This window comes from Chelmon rostratus, chromosome 9 (assembly GCF_017976325.1).
Source record: "Chelmon rostratus isolate fCheRos1 chromosome 9, fCheRos1.pri, whole genome shotgun sequence".
NCBI classification, from domain to species: domain Eukaryota; kingdom Metazoa; phylum Chordata; class Actinopteri; order Chaetodontiformes; family Chaetodontidae; genus Chelmon; species Chelmon rostratus.
Window position 1 is genome coordinate 12,773,987 of NC_055666.1, and position 22,280 is coordinate 12,796,266.

The 22,280-nt window shown below is 42.9% G+C and overlaps 1 protein-coding gene across 7 annotated transcripts in view; it reads right to left on the reverse strand.

The window, feature by feature from the left end:
• Positions 1 to 5,729: 5,729 nt before the first annotated feature.
• Positions 5,730 to 22,280, reverse strand: part of LOC121611339 (collagen alpha-1(XXIII) chain-like) — a 116,482-nt gene continuing 99,931 nt past the window's right edge. For 2 of the 7 annotated variants that reach the window (XM_041943849.1, XM_041943845.1), the window contains 23 exons: positions 19,244 to 19,318; positions 17,476 to 17,592; positions 15,206 to 15,232; positions 15,049 to 15,075; positions 14,837 to 14,890; positions 14,670 to 14,729; positions 14,489 to 14,533; positions 14,307 to 14,384; positions 14,100 to 14,123; positions 11,745 to 11,789; positions 11,552 to 11,596; positions 11,326 to 11,406; positions 11,181 to 11,234; positions 10,884 to 10,958; positions 10,764 to 10,790; positions 10,619 to 10,678; positions 10,457 to 10,528; positions 10,326 to 10,352; positions 10,171 to 10,224; positions 9,939 to 10,025; positions 9,429 to 9,521; positions 9,103 to 9,141; positions 5,730 to 8,274 (listed from right to left, as the gene is read on the reverse strand). In XM_041943849.1, coding sequence (XP_041799783.1) covers positions 8,224 to 8,274; positions 9,103 to 9,141; positions 9,429 to 9,521; positions 9,939 to 10,025; positions 10,171 to 10,224; positions 10,326 to 10,352; positions 10,457 to 10,528; positions 10,619 to 10,678; positions 10,764 to 10,790; positions 10,884 to 10,958; positions 11,181 to 11,234; positions 11,326 to 11,406; positions 11,552 to 11,596; positions 11,745 to 11,789; positions 14,100 to 14,123; positions 14,307 to 14,384; positions 14,489 to 14,533; positions 14,670 to 14,729; positions 14,837 to 14,890; positions 15,049 to 15,075; positions 15,206 to 15,232; positions 17,476 to 17,592; positions 19,244 to 19,318 — 1,317 coding nt within the window. In that variant the 3' untranslated portion in view covers positions 5,730 to 8,223. Of the gene's footprint in view, positions 8,746 to 9,102; positions 9,142 to 9,428; positions 9,522 to 9,938; positions 10,026 to 10,170; positions 10,225 to 10,325; positions 10,353 to 10,456; positions 10,529 to 10,618; positions 10,679 to 10,763; positions 10,791 to 10,883; positions 10,959 to 11,180; positions 11,235 to 11,325; positions 11,407 to 11,551; positions 11,597 to 11,744; positions 11,790 to 14,099; positions 14,124 to 14,306; positions 14,385 to 14,488; positions 14,534 to 14,669; positions 14,730 to 14,836; positions 14,891 to 15,048; positions 15,076 to 15,205; positions 15,233 to 17,475; positions 17,593 to 19,243; positions 19,319 to 19,672; positions 19,733 to 22,280 lie in introns of all 7 variants that reach the window. The other 5 variants (XM_041943850.1, XM_041943846.1, XM_041943847.1 and 2 more) reach the window with 4 other exon arrangements.

The following is a 22,280-nucleotide window of genomic DNA, read 5'->3' on the forward strand; positions in this document are numbered from 1 at the left end:
TCTCGTCAAGTACTACGGTGTGTTTATTGAAGAACCCATAACACAAACGCAAAACATGGTGTCAGAAGATGGACTTGGAGAGAAAGTACGACCTTAAATGGAAATGGACCGAAAACTTCGGATGCTAGCGTGGTGAGCAACTAGCAAGTTAACGTTAACCCAGAGGACTGTTAGCCTGTTTCCCGAGGGAGGAAAAGAGAAAACGAAAACATTATTAACGAAGATGCAAGCGCTACAACCACCACCCACTCTGCAGCTGACAGGTAATGTGGCTGAGAATTGGAGAAAGTTTAAGCAACGTTTCGAGTTGTATTTATCAGCTATTGGAGCTGACGAAGAAAGTGCAAAGACGAAAGCATCAGTTTTCTTGCATGTTGTGGGCGAAGAAGTGCTAGAAGTTTATAACAACTTTCAGTTTCAAGCACGAGGTGATAACATGTCCTTGGAAAAAATACTGCAGAAGTTTGAGGAATACTGTATCCCGAAAAGAAACGTCACGTTTGAGAGGCACAAATTCTTCACATGTGTTCAGAAAACGGGAGAGACAGTTGATCAGTATGTGACAGAGTTGAGGAACAGAAGCAAAACGTGTGAATTTGAAGGACTGACAGACTCGTTGATAAAAGACAGCCTTGTGTGCGGAATTCCGGATAATGGTCTACGTGAAAGGCGACTGAGAGAACAAGATTTGAATCTAGAAAAAGCGATTAACATGTGCAGAGCAGCGGAAACGGTGAAAACACAAGCAAAAGAGCTGATCAGCGAGAGTTGCAATGTCGATGCAGTGAGAAGAGATGAAAGAGGTGCAGCTAGAAAGAAGAGCGCGGCTCCCGACGTCAAGAGTGACACGAAACCAGCACAGAGAGACATGCAAGGAAAGGCGTGTGGTCGATGTGGCACACAGCATCCTCCCAGAAAATGTCCAGCGTATGGTAAGGTGTGTCATAATTGCAACAAAAAGAACCATTTTTCACGTAATTGCAAGAGCCAGGCACAACAGAGTAAAGTACATACATTAAATGAGAGTGACCCTGAGGAATTCTACGTGGATGTAGTAACAGAACAAAATACAGACAAGAAAGACTGGATACTGGAATTGAAAGTGAATGATACAGATATTGCAATGAAATTAGACACTGGAGCTCAAGCAAATGTGATTTCAGAGACTGTGTTTAACAAAATTAGACCCAGACCTAAATTGCATGCTACACATGTGAAAGTAAGTGGATATTCAGGAGCAGTAATACCTGTAAAAGGAAAATGCATGGTCAGAGTGTCCCACAAAGGAAGGGAGCATACACTGGCATTCATAGTGGTGCCTGGGAATGTGCAGACCATATTAGGCTTAGCTGCTTGTGAGAGACTGAATCTAGTAAAGAGAGTGCTAGTAGTGGAAAACGAAGATACAGATTATGATGAGCTGATGAAAGAATACAAGGATCTGTTTCAAGGACTAGGCTGTCTTCCTGGAGAGCATACAATCCAAGTGGACAAGTCAGTGCCACCAGTCATCAATCCATGTCGAAAAGTGCCGTTTGCTCTTCAAAAGCCCATGAAAGAAGAATTGGACAGGATGGAAAGACTAGGAGTGGTCGAGAGGATTGACGAGCCAACTGACTGGGTGAGTTCGCTAGTCATAGTGAATAAAAAGAATGGTAAGCTGAGAGTCTGTATGGATCCAAGAAATTTGAACAGAGCCATAAAGCGAGAACATTTCAAACTGCCTACTAGGGAAGAGATAATGTCACAGTTTGCCAATGCTAAGTACTTCAGCAAGCTAGATGCGTCATCTGGATTTTGGCATTTGAAGCTGGACAGTGCAAGTTCGAAATTGTGCACATTCAACAGCCCATTTGGAAGATACCGATTTTTGAGGTTACCATTTGGTATAGCCTCCGCACCTGAAGTGTATCACAAGATGATTCACATGATTTATGAGCATCTGGAAGGTGTAGACACATCCATGGACGACATAATCGTATGGGGAAGTACGAAAGTGGAGCACGACAAGAGACTGAAAAGTGTTCTAGAAGCGACAAGAAAAGCAAACTTAAAGCTAAACAAAGAGAAATGCCAGCTAGGTGTGAAAGAGCTGACATTTGTTGGGGACATTCTGAGCAGTGAGGGCATTAGGCCTGATCCGAGAAAAGTATCAGCAATTGAAAACATGCCAAGGCCCCAATGCAAGAAAGATGTACAGAGGTTTAATGGAATGATAAACTACATGGGAAAGTTTATACCCAATCTCTCTGAACGCATGGCACCATTGAGACAACTAACAGAAAAGAAAACAGAATGGGAATGGAGTCATGAACATGAAAAAGCATGGAAAGATCTGAAAACACAGCTTACGTTTGAACCAGTACTGAGATTTTATGATCCAGCCAAGCCCATTTCATCTGATGCATCACAGAGTGGACTCGGGGCTGTGCTGTTACAGCAGTATGAAGAATGGCAACCAATCACATATGCATCACGCTCAATGACTGATGCGGAGACGCGTTATGCGCAAATCGAAAAAGAGCTGTTGAGCATAAGGTATGCGTGTGAGAGGTTTCACCAGTTTGTGTCAGGACAGGAAATTAGTGTGGAGACTGATCATAAACCGTTGATTGCATTGTTTCAAAAGCCACTCAACGACTGTCCACTGAGAATTCAAAGAATGATGATTCGTCTGCAACGCTACTCCTTGACAGTGACGTATACACCAGGGAAACTGATGTACACAGCAGACACCTTGTCAAGAGCAGTTGACCAAAAAGAGCCGGTGAGCAGCAACATACATGATGATGTGAATGCTTATGTGGACATGATCACAAGTGCTCTACCTGTTGCTGATGTCAAGATGGAGCTGATCAAGACAGAGACAAGCAAAGATGAACCATGAAAAAGCTGCGTCAAATCATCACAGATGGATGGCCTACCACCAAGCAAGGTTGTTCACCTGATATCACAGAATATTGGAACTGCAGAGCCGAGTTGTCTGTTGTTGGCAATATCATCTACAAAGGCAGCAAGATAGTAATTCCAAAGAGTCTACGTAATGAAATGCTCAAGAAAATACATGCAGGGCATCTTGGAATTGAAAAATGCAGAAAAAGAGCTCGTGAGGTGATGTATTGGCCGCGGATCAATCAAGACATTGCAAATGCAGTGTCTGATTGCGCAACATGTCTGAGGTATCAGTCAAGCAACCCAGTTGAAGCACTTCAGCCGCACTCAGCGCCCGACAGACCATATCAGAAAGTAGGTGCTGACCTGTTTGTGTGTGCCGGACATGATTACATAGTGGTAACAGATTACTACTCACTTTATCCAGAGGTTAGAACACTACAACAGCAGAGGCAGTAATAACATCCATGAAAGCCATCTTTGCGAGACATGGAGTGCCAAGTGAGGTCTTCACAGATAACGGGCCGCAATTCTCCAGTGAGAGCTTTAGAAGCTTTGCAGAGGAATGGAACTTTGTACACACAACATCTAGTCCTCATTACCCACAGTCGAACGGCCTAGTGGAAAAATCTGTCCAGACAGTGAAGAGGCTGCTGTACAAAGCTAAGGACAGTGGAACTGACTTCTACCAAAGCCTGCTCGTGTATCGCATGACACCATTGGAGTGTGGAATGTCACCTGCCAGACTACTCATGGGACGTCGACTGAGAACAAACCTGCCCATTCAGGAAAAGCTGCTGAAGACAAAAGAGGGGGAAAAGGTACAGAGGTACAAGGAACAGCAAAAATCAAAGCAGAAGTTCTACTACGATCGAGGAACACAAAACTTACCTGAACTGCATACTGGTGACCAAGTGAGACTTAAAGACAAAACCAACACGTGGGCACAGAAAGCAATCGTCCTGAATGAAGTTCAGCCAAGATCATACAACATTCAGACCGAAGATGGCGCTGTGCTGAGAAGAAATCGCCGTGACATCTTGGGGCCAGCCAAAGCAGATCAGAGGTATGATGAAGCTGCTGACCAACCTCAACAACCAGAGAATCAGTCATCTGAGGCACCCGTTCCTGTGCAAGAGCAACCACTCAAGAGATCCTCAAGGACTGTGAAACCACCAGAAAGACTGATTGAACAGGTTTAAAATAATAGTAGCATGATGTAGTTGTTGTAAGTATTTCTGACTATTTCTGAAATATAGTTAAATATTGTTTGAAGGATTTGAAGCTTAGAGTAAGTAAATGAGATTTGAGTTTCTGAAGTTAAAGTAAGGTTTAAATGTGCATGAGCTGTCATTATAAAAGTACAGTACTTTTACCTAAAGAAGGGAGATGTAATGATATGAACATGAGGGATGTTCACAGTTAAGCTATTCCCTATGAGGTAGACAGATGGCGCATGCGCAGTAGGAAGCCTGAAGGTTGAGAGTTGAGTGAAATACACAGTTCCTCATGTACGTGTGTAATAACAATGCAAGTTACAGATAAAGGCAATTCTCGTCAAGTACTACGGTGTGTTTATTGAAGAACCCATAACACAAACGCAACAGACGTCATCCAACCAATCACCCCGGGAAGACCCACCAGCACCCCAACAGAGCGCTGACCCACTGTCAGCAACCTGTTTGCTTTCAGCCAACAAGCACTGTCTGAAGACCCAGTGAGCGCAATTATAACTCCCTACCCCTCCACCACGACCCCAGACACCACCCTCTTCACTCAACCTTCCTGGCCCAAACAGCACAGAGGGCATTACTGTCTGCTTCCTCTGTGCTGGTGGGTTTGGGAAGCTCCTCACACACACGCGTACACGCACGCACGCACGCACGCACACACACACACATTACATTGATGGATCCATGAGGCATGAAATAAAATAATGTGAATTGCAAAATGTAAGATTTTAAATAAATAATTTATGAATAATATCCCTGATTGCTCATATTGATACAGTCCACAGAAATGTAAATAAACATCAAACAAAAAAAACAATCTTAGCTCTTAGAAGATGAATTAATACTTGATTATGTTAGTTATCAACGATAAACAATGAAATCAATGTGTGATGTGATGTTAGATAATGCATGTTGGGTGTTCCTAATCATGACAAAATGTTCATGAATGTGCAATGACTGATGTGATGCATGCTCCTTGGAGGCCTGCTATTGGCTGATTCAGTGTTTGAGGGACGGCACTGTGGGTAGACATGTTTGAAGTCCTTACCTGTCACCGCCGAGGCATTACTGTGGTCGCCAATTAAAAATCACACTTACTCACCGTCTTGAGAATGTGATGCAGGGCCATAAAGGCGGCCCTACACAACATACCTCGAAACGGTTAAACAGTGAAAAGATCCCTGTGGGTTTTTCTAACAAGGGTGTAGCAGTTATACTTTAATTTTGAGCCAAATAATAAAACATTTTAATCTCAGGAGAAGTTGAACCGAGAGCAGATTGACTTTGCAGTGCTCAAGGCATCATACTGTGAGTATGATCTTAAGTGAGTGCAACGCCAAATCTTTATAATGCTTTTTGCACCCGCAGTGGGGTCTGTAGAGATTTCCACTTATTGTTGATCATTTTTCTTTATCAAGGCAGATGTATATATTTAATTAATAAGCTGTATGCACAGGCTTCTAAGTGCAGTCTATAGAAAAGGGATATATAATGTTGGTTTGGACATAAGAGCTCTGTGGTGTGATGTAATACATTGACACGTTAATGCTCTTTATCTTGTCTTTCTGTTTATCTGAATGTCAAATGAATGAAACTGAATGATTTTACATGATTACGATTTAATGGACAAAAAAACAACATACAACTGCAGAGTTTACTTCAGTCTACATGTTTAGTTGACCAGATTTCATGTTACATATTTTTCAGACGTAATTACAAAAATAGCTTAATTTTCTTACAACCAAATACACAACCAAAAAACATTCTCACAAAGTCGAGCTAATACTGTGATATATGATTTGTTAAAATAGCAAACCTGTATTCAGACATTGCACCACTTACTGACACCAATAAGCCTTAAAACTGAAACTGATAGAATCTGCAAAAGAAATAAACACATATGATAATGTTAAGTGGCAGATAACCATCAGCTTCCAGTGAAATAATGCTAAGAACTGTGTGGTTTACAGGTATACCATTCTGCTTTCAATATAATTACTGACTCAACATCCATTTTTTATGATTCTCAAAGTTTGCATGTCATCTGTTCTATTTTAGCTCAGTGCTATGCAACTCGTACACAGATTTTTGTTTTACAGAAAACTTTAACTTCTTAAATGAGAGGTGCAATGTAGGTTTAATACACCATGAACTGATCTTACCACATCCCTCTGAAGTTAAAACATTTAGAGGGACTAAAATGATCTTTGAAAAAATAAAGCAGATAAGAGGTTATGCTGCACATTGTCATTTCAGACCTAAACAGGAACTACCTCTCCAGAGGTGTGTGGCCTACATCATGACTGTTGCAACATAACATGAACTGGTTTACACGTCAGCTAGTAGATATGTTTAACTGCAAAGAGGAAGTCAGCAATGTCCTGTGTGTCAGTATTCAGCAGGGACTGAACTAACACCTTTATCCTTCCACCACAATAATACTAACCCTGTTTGAAAATTGCAAACATTTGCAATATTTGTTGATGGCGAAAGAAGACAATTAACCAATAGAACATGCTGATCGACCACATTCAAGCTAACAATGAAAATGTTGTAAATGATTGCTAGTCAGTTGAATCGAGCAATAAATCTGAATATGTGTTCTGCCTTAAAAAAAGATAATTGATGAATATTATTGATATTGTATGAATAAGTGCAACTAATACCATTGTAGAAAAAACAGAAGTCCATTGTGTGATGTGTGTGTAACTCTGTCCATGTAAACAAAACCAAATAATAATTCCATGTTATCTCTGTCTTGTATACATGCAAGCAAATATTTGAAAATAGCAGAATTTCTTTTTTCCTATGTTCAACATTAAACAATAATGCATGTGTATCTGTGGACATGTGTGATTTTGCATATGAATATGCAGAGTAGAGCTTTAAACAGGTATATGAACGTATTTAAGCACCAAGAAATGTTTCCATCTGAGAAAAATGTTTTACAAAGACCAAAATGCACCAATAAAAGTTATCTGGTGGCAAAGACTAAAGGTTTTTGTGATAATTGAAAGAAAGCACACACACAAAATGTAAAGTAACTGAGTTATAAACCATTGCGTTAAAGTGTATTGCTGATTGAAAATGAGTAATTTCCTAAAAAAGAATGGTTGAGTATGCATTTGAATCAAATTTCAAACTTCATCTGTTAGTCCTTCAGTCCAAATGACTAATATTGATTTAAAAAATATCAAACAAACAACACATATTTAAGTCAGCAGCAAGAACTTACACTGTTGTCCAGATAAACTGGCAACATTAAACATTAAACATGTCTTCATCAGTGATTAAAGCATAAAGATCAGACAAAAAGCATCAGTTACACAGAAAATTATTAAGGAAATCATTTGACTGGCAATCATTTGTGAAGGCATCTGAAACACTGATTTATCTTGATAAATGGTTCCTTCAGATCTGGCCTTGAAATTTCACTAAATCTAACCATGGCAACGCACAGGAATGCAGAATGTAACTGGACACAAATAGGTAAAAATATAACCAAAAAAACAACACAAAACAAAACAACACACAAGTCACCACTGCCACGAGTGTGAGCCATAAAACGGTAGGCTTACCGACTTTTCTGAGTGGCTTGTTCAAATGGAAAGACTATTAAAGACTGCTTATCGCAAATGAAAACGAATCTACTGTCGTTTGAGGTTTCAGTGAGGGACCACAAGTCAGACAAGCTGTCATTATGCTAAACAACACTGTGCCTTGTTATGATCATGCATTTAATTAGTGAAAACCTTTTACAAAAGAGCCATACAAGAGATCGTCATGACAGGTTCAATGTGTCTGTGCAGTAAATCTTTCCGTATGTGCCAGTGACGTCAGTGACTCCCAAAGAACTTTGACTGGTTATCAAGCTATTGCGCAACATCACCAGCCACAGGTGTGTCTTTTCTTCCCAGGTGAATGTGGAGATGCAGTGTCCTCTATCGTTCCCTCCCGGACAGTTTCCATAAGGGAGGATCTGAGTGTTCAGTGTGACGCCGAGGCGTCTCATGGCTCGCTCTGCTTCATAAAGGCCAGTCTGCCCCCTTGTGCTCTCTGCCTGTCTACGTGTCCTTTCTCCACCAGGCCTCCTACCATTTCAGGGCTGAGAGAGACGCTTGCGTTTGAGCTTCTGTCTTGCCATTTCCTCCTTTTAGAAAACAAAGAGAGGAGAAGAGAGTACTGACGCACATTCCTCCGTCTGCCGCAGTCAGGAGATCTGTCCATCCATCCATCCATTGGGTGAGTGCACACACCGTCATATCCACACAGTGGTCATGATTATAATCAGGCAGCAAGTCAGACTTTGTTAGTAAGGCAGCTAGACCGTCAAGGCACTCCAACACTGTCATCTGGACTGTCCTTCAGAGTAGCAGTCCCACTGCCAGTTTCTGTCTCCAAAACCATGCATTCACAACACTGGCTCTTTAAAAAAAGTTTTAAAAAGTTTTCATAATACTGTAGATTCAAAAATGTCCTTGTTAAAAAAATCTCAATATATTATATAAAATGTTTTATGAAAAAAAAGGGATAAAAAAGGGAGAGGGTTGTTGGTGTCGTATTCAATTCCAATATATACCATATCAATATGTACAGATTCCGTGCTGCTGGTTAGTCATCACTGCAAAAGAAGAATAGCAGGGATTCATGATTAGTAGCACATCGAATTAGAATCCAAACACAAGACCTTAAAATGATCAAATAATTACTGACCTCTAATGCTCATGCTTTACAATGACAAGCTCACACACTGTAATATACTTACAAAATGCCCCTGTATCAAATCAGAGTCAAGCAATGAATTTAATGCTGACAATCAAACCAAACAGGATCAGTGTACGCTGAGATTACAGATAGTGTTAGCGCTTAAATATTCCCTGACTGTGCCAGCTTCTGCATCTAATGTGTGTCTTCTGGGGCAAATTATTTAATTAGTCAACAATATGCATTTTAAAAAGTTGGACCTCATGACACTCACCTTGTGCCAGCAGCCCGGTATGGGCAGCCCATCCTGTCCCTGCAGAGAGGGAGAACAGCAGGGGTCAGTTAACAATGTTAACAAAATTAAAATGAAAAACACACATTCAAAGCTTTTTGTTTATTATCTGTATATGTCTCTCTTGACAGTGACTACTGATCTACGAAAGGCCTGCATAAAGTATGGGTTGGTGACAAAGAGCACACACAAAACAGAGTTTGAGAGGCGAAAAGGACGGCGAAATGACATGTTTGAAAAGAAAATAGCAACAGCAGGTGCATGAGTAGTGATGCAAGAGGAGGAGGAAGGAGGCAGAGATACCGTACCACAGGACAGGGGGCCTCAGGGCCGGAAGGAGGAAGAGGTGGAGGGGAAGAGAGGCCTGCCTCCTCAGGCAGACCTTTAGTCTTATCACAACCCTGTCAGCAAGAGCCAGTTACACATTCACAGCATTGAGGGAGAAAAACAGAGAAAATGACAGTGCTGAGAAGAGAAAGCAGAGAAATACAGCATGTCTGAAAGGCGAGGGGAAAGTGGGAGGAAGTACATCAGTTTAAATATACAGCGCGACATGTGCAAGTCATGTTGGGGGACGTAAGTTTGTTGACAACAGGTCACATTGTGGGGACTCACCTTCCTTATGAGGTCAAAGCAAAAGTAATGTAAATCATTAAGTCCCGGGTGAAGACTTGGGTTCAGGTTAGGGTAAGGTTTAGGACTAGGAAAGTGGTGTTTATGGTTAGGGTAAGTCTCCAAAATGAATTTAAGCCTCTATAATGTCCCCAAAGGTTATGGAAGCGTGACTGTGTGTGTGCGTGTGCGTGTAGGTGACGTACCACAGGACAAGGCTGGTCCAGGCCTGGAGGACCCTGCTCTCCCTTCTGGCCCTTTAGACCTCTCTTTCCCACTGCTCCCCTGTCACCCTGGACATGAGAGGGACAGCAGACACAGACACACACTCTTAAATATTTGACACAATGTCACTGCATCAAGAAAAAAAATGTGTCTTTAAGAATCACTACATGTCTGTCAGGGTCATATAGAGCTCTTTCTGCATTCTGTGCTAACCTTATCTCCTCTTTCCCCCCGGTCACCTTTCTCTCCCATCAGACCCGGGAAACCCTGCACAGAGAAGCACACAAAGGTCAGAAAGCAGCTTATCACTGGAAGTTCAGTTAATCTGAAAATCATTTCAATGAATAAGTCGTCAGTGAGAAACTCACATCGAGTCCAGGCTCCCCTGGTCTGCCCTGCAAACACACATTCACACATATAGATCAGAATGTATATTTTACCCACACAATCAAAAAAAGGGATTTGGTAAACACAGTTATGGACGCGATTGGGTGCTTACTTTTTCTCCCTTTGCACCGGGAAGGCCCACTAACCCTGTAGACCCAGGTGAGCCGTGGGGGCCCTCTAATCCCTGCAGATAAAGTACATTATCATCACTGTATCATGTCCAGATAGCCTACATCATGTTTTCCTGTGATAATAATGGGTCCGTGTCACTTACTCTGGCTCCCGGGGCACCAGTGTCCCCTTTCTCTCCCTTCATCCCGAATCCAGGCTCACCCTGCATTAGAACACAGGAACACTGAGTACCAAGCAACCTGTCGTAGCCTCCACCTCATACTACGTACATGGTCTTACGGTCTTACCTTAGGACCCGGCATTCCGTGCAGCCCCTGAAAAACATTGTGTACTGTGAGTGTTAAAGCCAAGTGCAAACAACCAACTTGAGTTTCTGTCTGGAATTGGATTGCAACGTAAGCACTCACCATGGATCCAGGAGACCCGGGAACCCCTGGTGGACCTGGTGGGCCGGGCGGCCCTGGCTGAGAAATCATCTGAACCTGATCACCGCAAAATGAGACGAATCAAGGAGGAGCAAAATTCTAATGCTGTTCAAGTGCAGATTGATTTCAAGTATCACAACAATAACCAATAACTAGGACAATTAATGGAGCCTTGGAGAAACAGTCACTGGCATTTAAGTCGCTGACCCCTATGTGTCTGCACTGATCTATACACAAACATTAAGTCCCTGTAATGAACTGTGTGTGTGTCCCACTTACCAGGTTGTCATCCATTCTGCAGTCGCCTTTCTCTCCTTTCTGTCCGTCCATACCCTGGCCCACAAAGAGCAAGATGAACTTCCAGCTGCTTATGTACTTTTCACTGTTTGTCTATCAGAGGAGCATGTTTACTGGCACTACTTACAGCAGGTCCAGAGAGCCCCATCTCGCCCTTCTCGCCCCTCTCGCCAGGTGGTCCCGTCTCACCCATGTCACCTTTGGGTCCCTGGAGGCAAAATATCAAGATTTCACGTTCAGCACAGAAAGGGTGGAAAAACACTCTCAAAGCACCGTATATATCATAAAACAGTGTTAGAAAACATTTAATCAGCCTGTGGGTAATTTCTGCATCTTCGCAAACGCATATGTACCTTCTCCCCGTCGACTCCTGCTGGTCCAGGTAAACCGAGCTCACCCTGATAGAAGTAGAAAGATTCATTTGATGAATATGACTGACTTTAACGTTGCACAATCTCAGGTTTTAACACAAAATCTACTTGGATTTTCATTAAACCCCATTAATCACTGATGGCAGCACACTGGTAGGACGACAGAGCCCCTTACCTTTTCCCCTGGATAGCCTGGGGGTCCAGGTGGTCCAGGTGGACCCTAGAGAAAGGCAGACAGACATACAGAATTTGAATGAGTTACACATGTGCCACTATTATGCTGAATTACAAATTATCCCTCTAACACCTGCAGTGACTGATTTTGGCCACTTGGAGGCAGTGGAAACAAGCTGTAAGCACAAGACTGGCACTCTGCACCTTTCAAGTTGATACCATGAACCTGTCAGCAGGTAGTGACTAATTTGCACATCCAACAGATGCAGACCAATGTTAGAATTATTTTTGAGTCATGTTTGTGTTCACCTGATCAATGGGTGTCCAAAATTTCCTCTCCTTTCTGTTATATTTCACTCTCTACCAACTCCTGGGGGAAATAACTGACTCTTTAGCTGCTAAATGCTCCACTATGTTCACCAGCTAGTAGATTACGTTGCCTGTCTGGTGGTGGTGCAGGGTAGGTAACATTCAGTGACATTTTTTGTGCTGAAAACGTGAAGCTGCAGGTTGGAAAGCAATAACAAAGACTTGGAAGTCGCTGTAATCCTCCCCAGAGCTGAGAGGAACTACAGAGATCATTCTCAGCGGACTCGTCACATACAAGCAGGCATATGATCCATTGTTAATATAAAATTGATTATAGCCTCTTAAATTACATCTCAGACAGTTGCATAAACAGAGTTGTATATATCACTGTTTACTCTGTTTATCACAGTGGTGGAAAAACTGGGAATTCACAGAATTCCACCATAAGACTTGAACGTGGGCCAGCACAGAGCAATACAACGAGGCTGATAGATTTCACAACGCAAGCCTGACAGTAAACAAAGCTGGCGATTCCTTTCATTCACTCTGTTCGCTGATCAAAACCAAGTTGAAGCAATTTTATTGAACAAAGGTTGTAAAACAGCGCTGAATGTGGTTTGTGCTACACGATCGCCTGGCATCATTTCCCCTTCTGTTGATTGTTCTGATGCAGGAGGAGACTGCTGCACAAAAGGAGGAGAAACAAAACAGTTGTGTGACTTTATGTAACACTGACGCTGGATGAAGAACAGCATACCATATCCATCCCATGCTGTCTTCCAGCGCCGGTTGATGATTCGAAAGCCTCTTCAATCATGCTCTGTAATCTCTACATCCACAATGTTACACTTGTTACCTCTCCTTTTGGGCCATCTTGAAGTCATAAAAAAGGAACTCATGTTGCCTCCCAGAGGTTGCACATGTTAATTCCTTCTCTTTTTCCAATTTCCAACTTTTTGCTGGTCTCCCATGTAAGCCATGGAAACCTGCAGATGTTTACAAACATCTATTTGATCTGAGATATTCCATCATTGGAACGTGAAGGCTGCTCATGCAAATAATTACACAAAAAGCCATAAAGTGAATGATAGCAGCAAACAACAACAAACCAAATAAATTTCAGCGTCGCTTGAAACCAAATCCATCATTAAATAAACTTTCATCACAAATGAAACCGGTGCAGCTTTTCACACAAACAAGTGAATGGATCATAACACAAGCTGGGTGGCCAATGAGCACTCTAGCTGAGGCCTCGCATGTGATTTGGTACCAACTGATCCACCTTGGCAAGAGGCTTCTGATAAGATCTCACACTGCTGTCCACAGCGTTGCATGCAGGAGCCCATTTCGGATCAGTTCCAAGGGGACCTGGTGCATAGTGGTTTTTAATCAAATGCACACTCCACTGCCGAGATAGCCATCTGTTATTAGCATGTAGCACGGCAGAATCAAAGGGTCTTGTGTATGAAGAGAGAGATGTGAAACTGAGACTGTGGCTACTATGAGGGGTTCCCATCCTTTCCGATGCGTCCCCCCTTGTGCACTCACTCACTGAGTTATGTGAAACAACACATATGCAGAGACAAAAACACCATGCCGCACTGTACCGAGTTACAGCCATGTATCTTTACATGGACACATAGCATGAAAACACACTAGGGACAATGTAACAGAGACTGTTGATTTTTCTGCATGATTAAGCATGCTTCTTTAGGCTACATGTTATCTGATAGAACAGCGCAGCTGGACTGTATTTGCTGGGGCTGTGCGTTTTAGCACAAATGAATTCACAAGAGAGCCTGGTAGACTAGAAAACCAGGGACACTCTGTGAGACTCTTCAGATGTGGCCTCTAGAGCGACATCCAATACATCTGAGGGATGTAGCCGTGGGTCGCGGGCATCTACGAACACACGCAGATCCACTGGCTGAAGCAGGTGTGGATGCAAACAGAGTGTGTGCTTGTGTAAGTGCGCGTGAGTCTATACATTATCATAGCTGTTAGTTGATCACTCCACCAAAACCATGCGGAAGCAACAGCAAATTACCGAAACACTGATGGTGCTGATGGCCTGCCAGGAAGAAATGGCGACATGTTCAGTTAAGCGGTTTTGGAAAAAGAAAACATTCCTGTGTGTTTCTCACCACATTATCATTCCTGGGTTTGTTTAAGTTGTTCCTGATGCTTAATTGATATTCAGTAATGAATTCTTGTGATGGAAAGTATGACGTGCCACGTTAATGTTATCACTCACCTGGAAAGCGTCTAGAAGCTTCCCATTGAAGTCAATGATGTCTGAGGAACCTGTGGCACCTTTTTCACCAGGATAACCCTGAGGCAGAAAGGGAAAATTAATGAGAGACACACAAGCAACTGAAGATGCACATAATGCGAGTGTTTCATACTAGAACAGAATGATTTGGGTAGTACACGTACCATAGGGCCTTGTGGTCCTTGCTCTCCTGTTTCACCCTTGTCTCCCTGTGTGATTCACAGTGTGCACATTATTGTAGATATTTAACATTTTCATTTAGATTAGAAATAATGTTGTTGGTAAGAAAAGCACTAATCATTGGTGTGTGTATTGTTTAAGTGCTGTTTGAAATTGGTCTTCTACCTTAAAGCCCGGGAGTCCATCCATGCCTCTCTCTCCTTTCTCTCCAAAACCTGGCTCGCCCTGTTTCAATGCGCAAAAGACATTCAGTGCCAATGCACGAAAAGACAAATTTATTAAAATAATCAGCATGCAAGACATGTAAACTAATGAGTAAAGCTTATGTGTACCTTTGCTCCTGGAGGTCCCTGTGGCCCTGGATAGCCGGGCTCACCATCTTCTCCCTGTCAGTTCATGACAGTCAATAAAAGGTCAAAAGTACAAAATTTCGTTCACATGTTGCTTCTGTAGCAGGGAGACGAATCTGACAAAACAGTTGTCAGGAAAACAGGAAGTAAGACAGTCAAGGTCAGTAATCTATGATCTAAGATGATGATCTTACCGGCTTCCCAGGCAATCCGTGTGGCCCCTGAGGCAGAAACAGATTTGGTTATCGTGATCATCCAGGTGAAGAAAAATCATCACCGTAGAATTACAACAGTGAACATGAGCAACAACCACATTGCTTGAGGTGTTAACTGGCTTTGAACGACACTCACCTCACTGCCATCTCGACCGGGAAAACCCTGAGGAGGACAGAGGAGAAAGTTATCGTCTCTGCTTCAGGTAAATCTGCATGACAAAGTTAAAGCATTTTGACCACTAGATGTCAGTGTTGAACAAGGCATGACCGGTCCACGGACTCGCATTTGTCAAGCTCTTGCTGGGAGACCGGTGACAAGGAAACAACAGATGCAGATACAGATACTTTTGCAGGGCACGAGGGCGCACTGAATGCTTTCATCAGTGTGAAAAATGATGTGAATCACATGCCATGGCCTTCACAGTCAATCAGATCTTAATCCAACTGGACACCTGTGGGAAATTTTGGACAGCGCTCTCCACCACCAACATCAAAACACCATGTGAGAAAACAACAACCATTATTACCAAGACACATTCTGTTGCTTTTTCCTTTAACGTGTCAAGCATCTGTATTTAAAAAGCCTTTCTTTCCTTGCAAATGGCAGGAGGAGAAGATGGAGCCCCGGCCAGGACGCGGTTGTATCCATCATTCTCTGGCATCTGCCCATCAGCGATTTGTCTTATTTTGGTGCACAGACCTATCGTGGCTGTTTGTGGGGGCCAGGTGGACGTGTGCTTGGAGAGGCTAAACATCTGTTATGAAGTCATCCATGGCAGAGGCAGTTTAGCGGGATCTTGTGCAAGAGCCCTCCAACTCTCTCTCTCTCTCTTGCACACAGATATACACACTCTGCTATCAAGTAGTTATGTTTACTTGCTCACTCAGAGCACTGTAATAAAGGCATGATATAAATTGGAGGTTATTAGCTTTCCACTCTGTCCTCATATTTTACAACAACGTGCAGAAGCTGCTTAGATGCTTCCCAGCTGGCTTTCTTCCTCTCGCTCTCTTCCAGCGCATACAAACTGTCACCACGATCTCCTCCACAGCTATGTGGTCCTCTTTTAACCTCTTTCCTCACCCCTCTTACCTCCTCCTCATCTTTTGATCTCTCCTCCACAGCAGTGGGAAACAAATCACCGTTGCAAATAATTTTTAGCACTTCTTTTATCCTGACTGCAAAAAAAAGGACGGACGAAGACCTGTTTCAGATGTCAGATGCATTTACGGCGATGAACGATGCTATATTTACTTGAGAGAAAATTCCAGAACTGAGATAAGATGAAATAAAGCACATTTTCAAATATTTTTCACAGGAGTTTTATGCATACAAACAACCAGGGACACCCACGCTGGCAGGCTTGCTCACTTTCTCCAGCCCGCTCAGACATCTGCCCTCAACATGGAGCGGCTCTTAGTGCCATTCTGGCCTGTTTTGCAGTTTTGGGTTTTGCAACGCCTTTTAATCAACTTGGAGAATACATTTGAGATTGACTAGGTTACAGGATGGGCTCCTTCTCTTCGGCCTGTCTGTTTTTAGTGATTTTCTAAGCTGAGCTGGCTTTCTCTCTAGTAGGTTCTGCATAAGCTCTCAACTCACCCACACTGAAACCAACATTTTTCACTTGAATCCCTTTGCTATCCTGTGCCAGTTGAGGGTAACAGAGCATTCATTCTTTGACTTAGATAAACAAAAAATACCTTTATAGCCTCTTTCTCTCTCTTGCAATTATAACCACAGCTTCAAGCGGCCATTGCATGCAGTATGAACTAAGCTCTGGGAAGCACAAAGTTAATCTTGAGAAACATAAACTGCCTCAGGCAAAGAGCACAACTATTGTTTGGTGAGGCCGGCAAACTGCCCATGAACTCGCCTCAGTGCCATATCTGTTTCAGGGGTGCGCAGCGACACAGTCGTGGTGGGAGGGTGGGAGAATGGGGGCGTACTGTAGAACTTTGTGGCCGCTGTCTTACACAAAACAGATGAGGCCAGGAGCAGATTTGCTATTCTGGGAGCTTTTAGGTAAGCCACAGCTCACTGGCAAACCCGGAAGAATGAGAATATGGGTTCACTGCAATTTACTGCATAGACCCTTTCCCCCTTAACACATGTGGATAAGTTCGCATTGACACTCACAGTCACACACGCTTAGACAAACACAGAAACACAATTTGCAATCTGTCACACCCTGCGGTTGAACCCTACCAGGTCACCACATTTGGGGTAACGGTAGCCTCTGATGACTGAGGTGTTTTAAGTGGCTGCATTCTTTGTGGTGTAACCTTACACAGAGTGTGAGGAAAAGGGGCAGAATGATGGAGGAGAATAACAGCAACTAAGTGGGGTGTGTTGGTGTGTATGGGTGTACATTGCCACTTCGATGCATGAGGAGAAGCTCTTACCGGCTCTCCAGAGGGGCCTCGTGGCCCGTCCTTTCCTGTGTTCCCAGGGGGGCCTCGGGGGCCGGGGGGACCTGGAGGCCCGGGAGGACCAGCGGGTCCGGCCTGGCCTTGGTCACCCTAATGAAAAAACAAAAACAAACGAACAAAAAACCCCATAAGAATGAGGAAAAGAAATAAACATAAAAGCAAAACATTATTCTTTAACAGATATTAGTCTTAGTTTGCCTCCATCGATGTTGTGTCAGTACAGGTGAAAAAACTGGTAGAAACGCTTAATTTTCTATTTCTAAGATAATCCGTGTGGCAAATTCACTTATTGCAAATATAACTAAAAGCAATGGATTTGTTGGCCACTTGGGGGCAGGAGACACAAGCTGCAAGCACAACACTGAAATATGATCACCTTCTAAGTTGATATGACAAACTTGTTATCAATCAGTTGCCTATTCACATGTCCAGCAGATAGGAGCAACATTAGCATTTAATTGGAGTCGTGTGTGCATCCACCCAAGTCCAATATTTATTCATGTTTTAGCTCCATTTTAACTCTCCACTAACTCCTGAGTTAAACATCTGCCGCTAAATGCTCCATCTGCTGGTTGGAGGCTTTCTCTATCTGCCATTTTGTGCTGAGCTCTTCATGACAACAGCTGAAACGGGTGAGAACAAAGCTATGAGAGTCAATCAAAACAGTAACTTAAGCTAAAATATGAATTGATGACAACTGCACAGTCTGTTGATAATCTCTTGCGTGTTCATCATTTTTCTTCCTTTCACATACAAGTAGCCATCTGATTGTCAATATTAAAATACTGATTACAGCTGATTTAAATATATTTAATACAATCCTCATGTTTGCATAATAGTGTTAGCGTGTAGCTTGTTATCTTAATTTGCAAGTTGTCCCTGAGTCCCCGTCCGGTGAATCTGACAGATATTTAGTCACAAAGTGAAACGCACCCATGCTGACAAACACACACCCACACGCAAGAACTTCAATGTCAGCTGAGGACGAGGTATTGACGATGAATGAGGTGTTTCTTTTCTGTTTATGCTTCACAAAACACAAACAGAACTGTCACCACATATTGGAAATCCTTTCATCACTGGATTCACTAACTGGGAACATGTCTCTTTCTGATGACTTCCACACTCATGCTTAGAAGCCATTAAAGCTCTAAACGCCAGGCTCACCACTGAAGGGGACGTAGGCCCAGTGGGCACACACTTCCTCTGCACCGTCTCATCTCTACAGACGTGGTGCATTATGGTTTGCTTTACTGCGGCAAACAACGTTGTACATCAAACCCCTTCATGGAAACTCTTCAAGATATTACTAAGATCTCCAAAGACTAAAAGCTTATTTTCATGCACTGATAATTATTATGTCTCTATTAAGCTCAGGCTTAAACTGTTGCCAACAAAGTTCTTCCATTCTCCTTGTAATAAGAAGCACACATTTCTTAAGCCTCTCTGAAATGTGCATGATTTTTCTTTCAAGATTTTTTCCTCATTTTTTTTTTTTTTGGATGCATTAGAACTTTTTTTACAAACAATTTCCCCTAATCAGCCAAGCTAATACAACAAAACAAGCCAGCACACACTGGAAAATGATGGAAAAATGATCAAACATGAAATCAATGCAATGCAACATGACTGAGAAAGAGGGGAAAGTGACAAAGAAGGGAGATGCGTGGTTAACCAGAACATGAATGAGAAAGGTTGGTTAACGTGTTAAAAGTGCACACATGCCTTAGTTGTGGTCTACCTTCAGAAAGCGTCTCTGAAAGCTGTTGGACTGCTCTCCAGAGAGAAAGCCATGGTCATATCGGGGGAAGACCATCTGAGATGCGAGAGGTGCAGCAGGGACAAAAAGCGGAAAGACAAAGAGTGTAAACGGAAAGAGAGAGGAGAAGACATGGAGCGTGATGAAGGACAAGAGAGAGGGAGAAGAGAAAGAAATCAGAAATCCACAGCTAGCTGAGGAGTGCAGGTCAGAGTCCGACAGAGGGAGGGGGGGTGGCTGCTGTGGGAAAAAAACAGAGATGAGAGTTCAGCAGCCTCAGAAGCTGTAAGCCAGAAGAGAAAGCTCAAGAAGAGTGTTTTGCTCATCTCTAAGTGACAGATCAGCAGCCTGACAGAGAGCGGCGAGAGACTGCTGGGAGGACGGAGGATGAGTTCGCTCGGGGGGACAAACCTTGACGGTGAGAATCTGATTACTGTGCAGACCTGCATATGTGCTGTAGTTAGGAGGACCCTGAGGAGAGGAAGCGACAAAGACAAAGGTGAGCAACTGACTGGAGCATACCTACGTGGATGGAAAGAAAAACATCACCTGCAAAGAGTGAGACACACGTTTACATGAAAACTGAATCAAACAGACCCAGTAACTGCCCCCTTTGCCCTTTCAGAAACTGTATCCTGGGTCTCTCACTCAAACATGTATTTAATTGTGTGTGTGTGTGTTTGTGTGTGTGTGTGTGTGTGTTCCATTTAATGTCTTCCTGTCCTCCCCTTTGCGACCAAACCAAACAGAGGTGGCTTGGCTCTTTCCAGCCGACAGACAGCAACTGTGATGATTGTCTGTCAAGCTGAAAGGAGCAGAGGTTTGTCTGCCGCCAGAGAGCTTGGGGCACTGTGCTGCCTCTCTGGCTGAGCTCCCTCCAAAAACATGAGGAGAGAGAGAGAGGGGTGGGGGGTGGGGGGTGGAGATGAGGGAGGACAGTAGGTAGAGAAAGAAGGAGAGATGCTAGCCCGATCATGAGGTTTGCGTTAACAGGCTGTGGTGAGCGCTGGATAGCTGAGGTTTTTCAGACACCACCCCTCCTCCTCCTCCTCTCTTTCTTTGCCTATACACCCCTCCCTCACCACTGTCACATTCACTCATTCGCGCTGTTCCCACCATGGACACCACATACACATATGCTCCTTAAACATCTCATAAGAGAATAGGCTGTTTCACGGTGGGTTTCCCCCTCTACCACGTTCTCGTCAGACCTTAGGCTGATACTATGACAAACAGCCATTCAACCTTGGAGCCCCGTTTAACCATGGCCCTTTTGTAGCGGCTGCGGGGGAGGCAACGGGAGGCGTTTGGCTGGGGATGAAACTCCCATCATGGCTTGTCTTTCAACACAGTGACAGCTTGGAGGCTTGGAAAAATGGCCACCAGCTTTATGCCTTTCAGTAATAGTTGATTTGTAGGAGAGGCAACACTACACATGACCTTCCGTCAAACGTTTTTTTGTTCTTCAGTGACATCTGATTGTGTTTTAACACCCCTGTTATCCTCAATTGTATTCTGTTCTGGGATCAGATTTGGCCCGACAAAGGCAATGGAACTGATGGACTGACAGGAAGTCATAGGTTGACAGAGATTCATGGCCACTTCCTGTTTTCACATGCATTCTCTCATCCTCTTGTAGAGCTCAGAGGTGAACCAGCGTACAATGTGGAGATCGGGGCGAGGTGATGACTAAGCTGATGTAGTGCTGATGGACTCCCACTGCACCACCTTTTATCTGCACAGCCTCAGTTGACATATATAGTTTTGATTCATAGCTGCTAAAAAAAAACATGTTTTAAAGATACTTTAAACATTCAGAGACCAACAGTTTTTCACTTGCTAATTTGTCTAGCCATAGCCATTAAAATGCACCCCTGTGCCAAACCTCCCTCGCAACTACAGTAGTTTTAGGAGCTGCAGGGTTTGTTTTGAACCAAGCCTGTGTCTCTAAGCTGTACTCTGAGGTTTTTCGGCTGCAGACTCATCCAAGGATATCCAAGCTCCAGAAGCCTGCTCCAAATGCAATATTTACCATTTGGAAGAAGTGTATGATGCAGAATGCCAAAAAGATTTAATTCTTGCAAAACTATTACCTCAAAATCTTAAGGGATAGGCTGGGAAATCAAACGGCGTACGCCTTGATGGGAATCAGGAATTCCTGTAATGTTTCTGCACCGCATCATAAATTTTGTTCCGCCTGGCAGCCCTGTCAAATTTACACTCCATTTGTGCTCTGCTATAAAACAATAGCCATTCAGTCTCATTCCAATACTCTTACACACACTGTTATGCCAATATTGTCCAGCTCCAACTCTTACAGTAGAAGATTTATGACTACACATCTATTTCTAATTATTATATCCAAACGTTTCATTTGTTGGATACTTGCTGAAGAATGTTAGTAATAATAAAGACAAGCAGCAAGTGGCTGCAAAAGGAGTTTAAGCCTTTTAAGAGGAACAGTATTTTGTGAGTATTTCTAAAGTTTAAGTGGCTCACAGTCAGAGTTATGGTCCCAATAAGACGGGCCACTACCAACATGGAAGTGACTGTTTTTTGTCTGGTATAGATATGGCGGTTATAGTATCATTCTGTGAACAACAAATCAGTGAGGATGAGTAATTACTAACAGAAATAACACAACTGGCAGAATTTGGACCAAAGCTGTGGCATTTAAAAGATGCAAAACCGAAATTGTTGTGAGATTAACTGAGGGCACATTTCATTAAGACCTTATTTTTTACATGTAAAATGAGTTTCAAAACTTTAACATGGGGCTGCAACTCATCATTATTTTCTCTATTGAAAATCTAATTAGCTGATTCATGATTTGGTCTATAAAATGTAAAAAATGTACACCACAAGTTCTCCAAAATGCTTTTTTCAGAACAGTCCACAGAACATAGAAGAGAACAGCAAACAAGAAGCTGCATGTTTACTTAACAAAAAAAAAGAATTGTTGCAGGTTAGTTTTCTGTTAATGACTGATCATTTTAGCTCTTTGTGACAGTTTGCCATC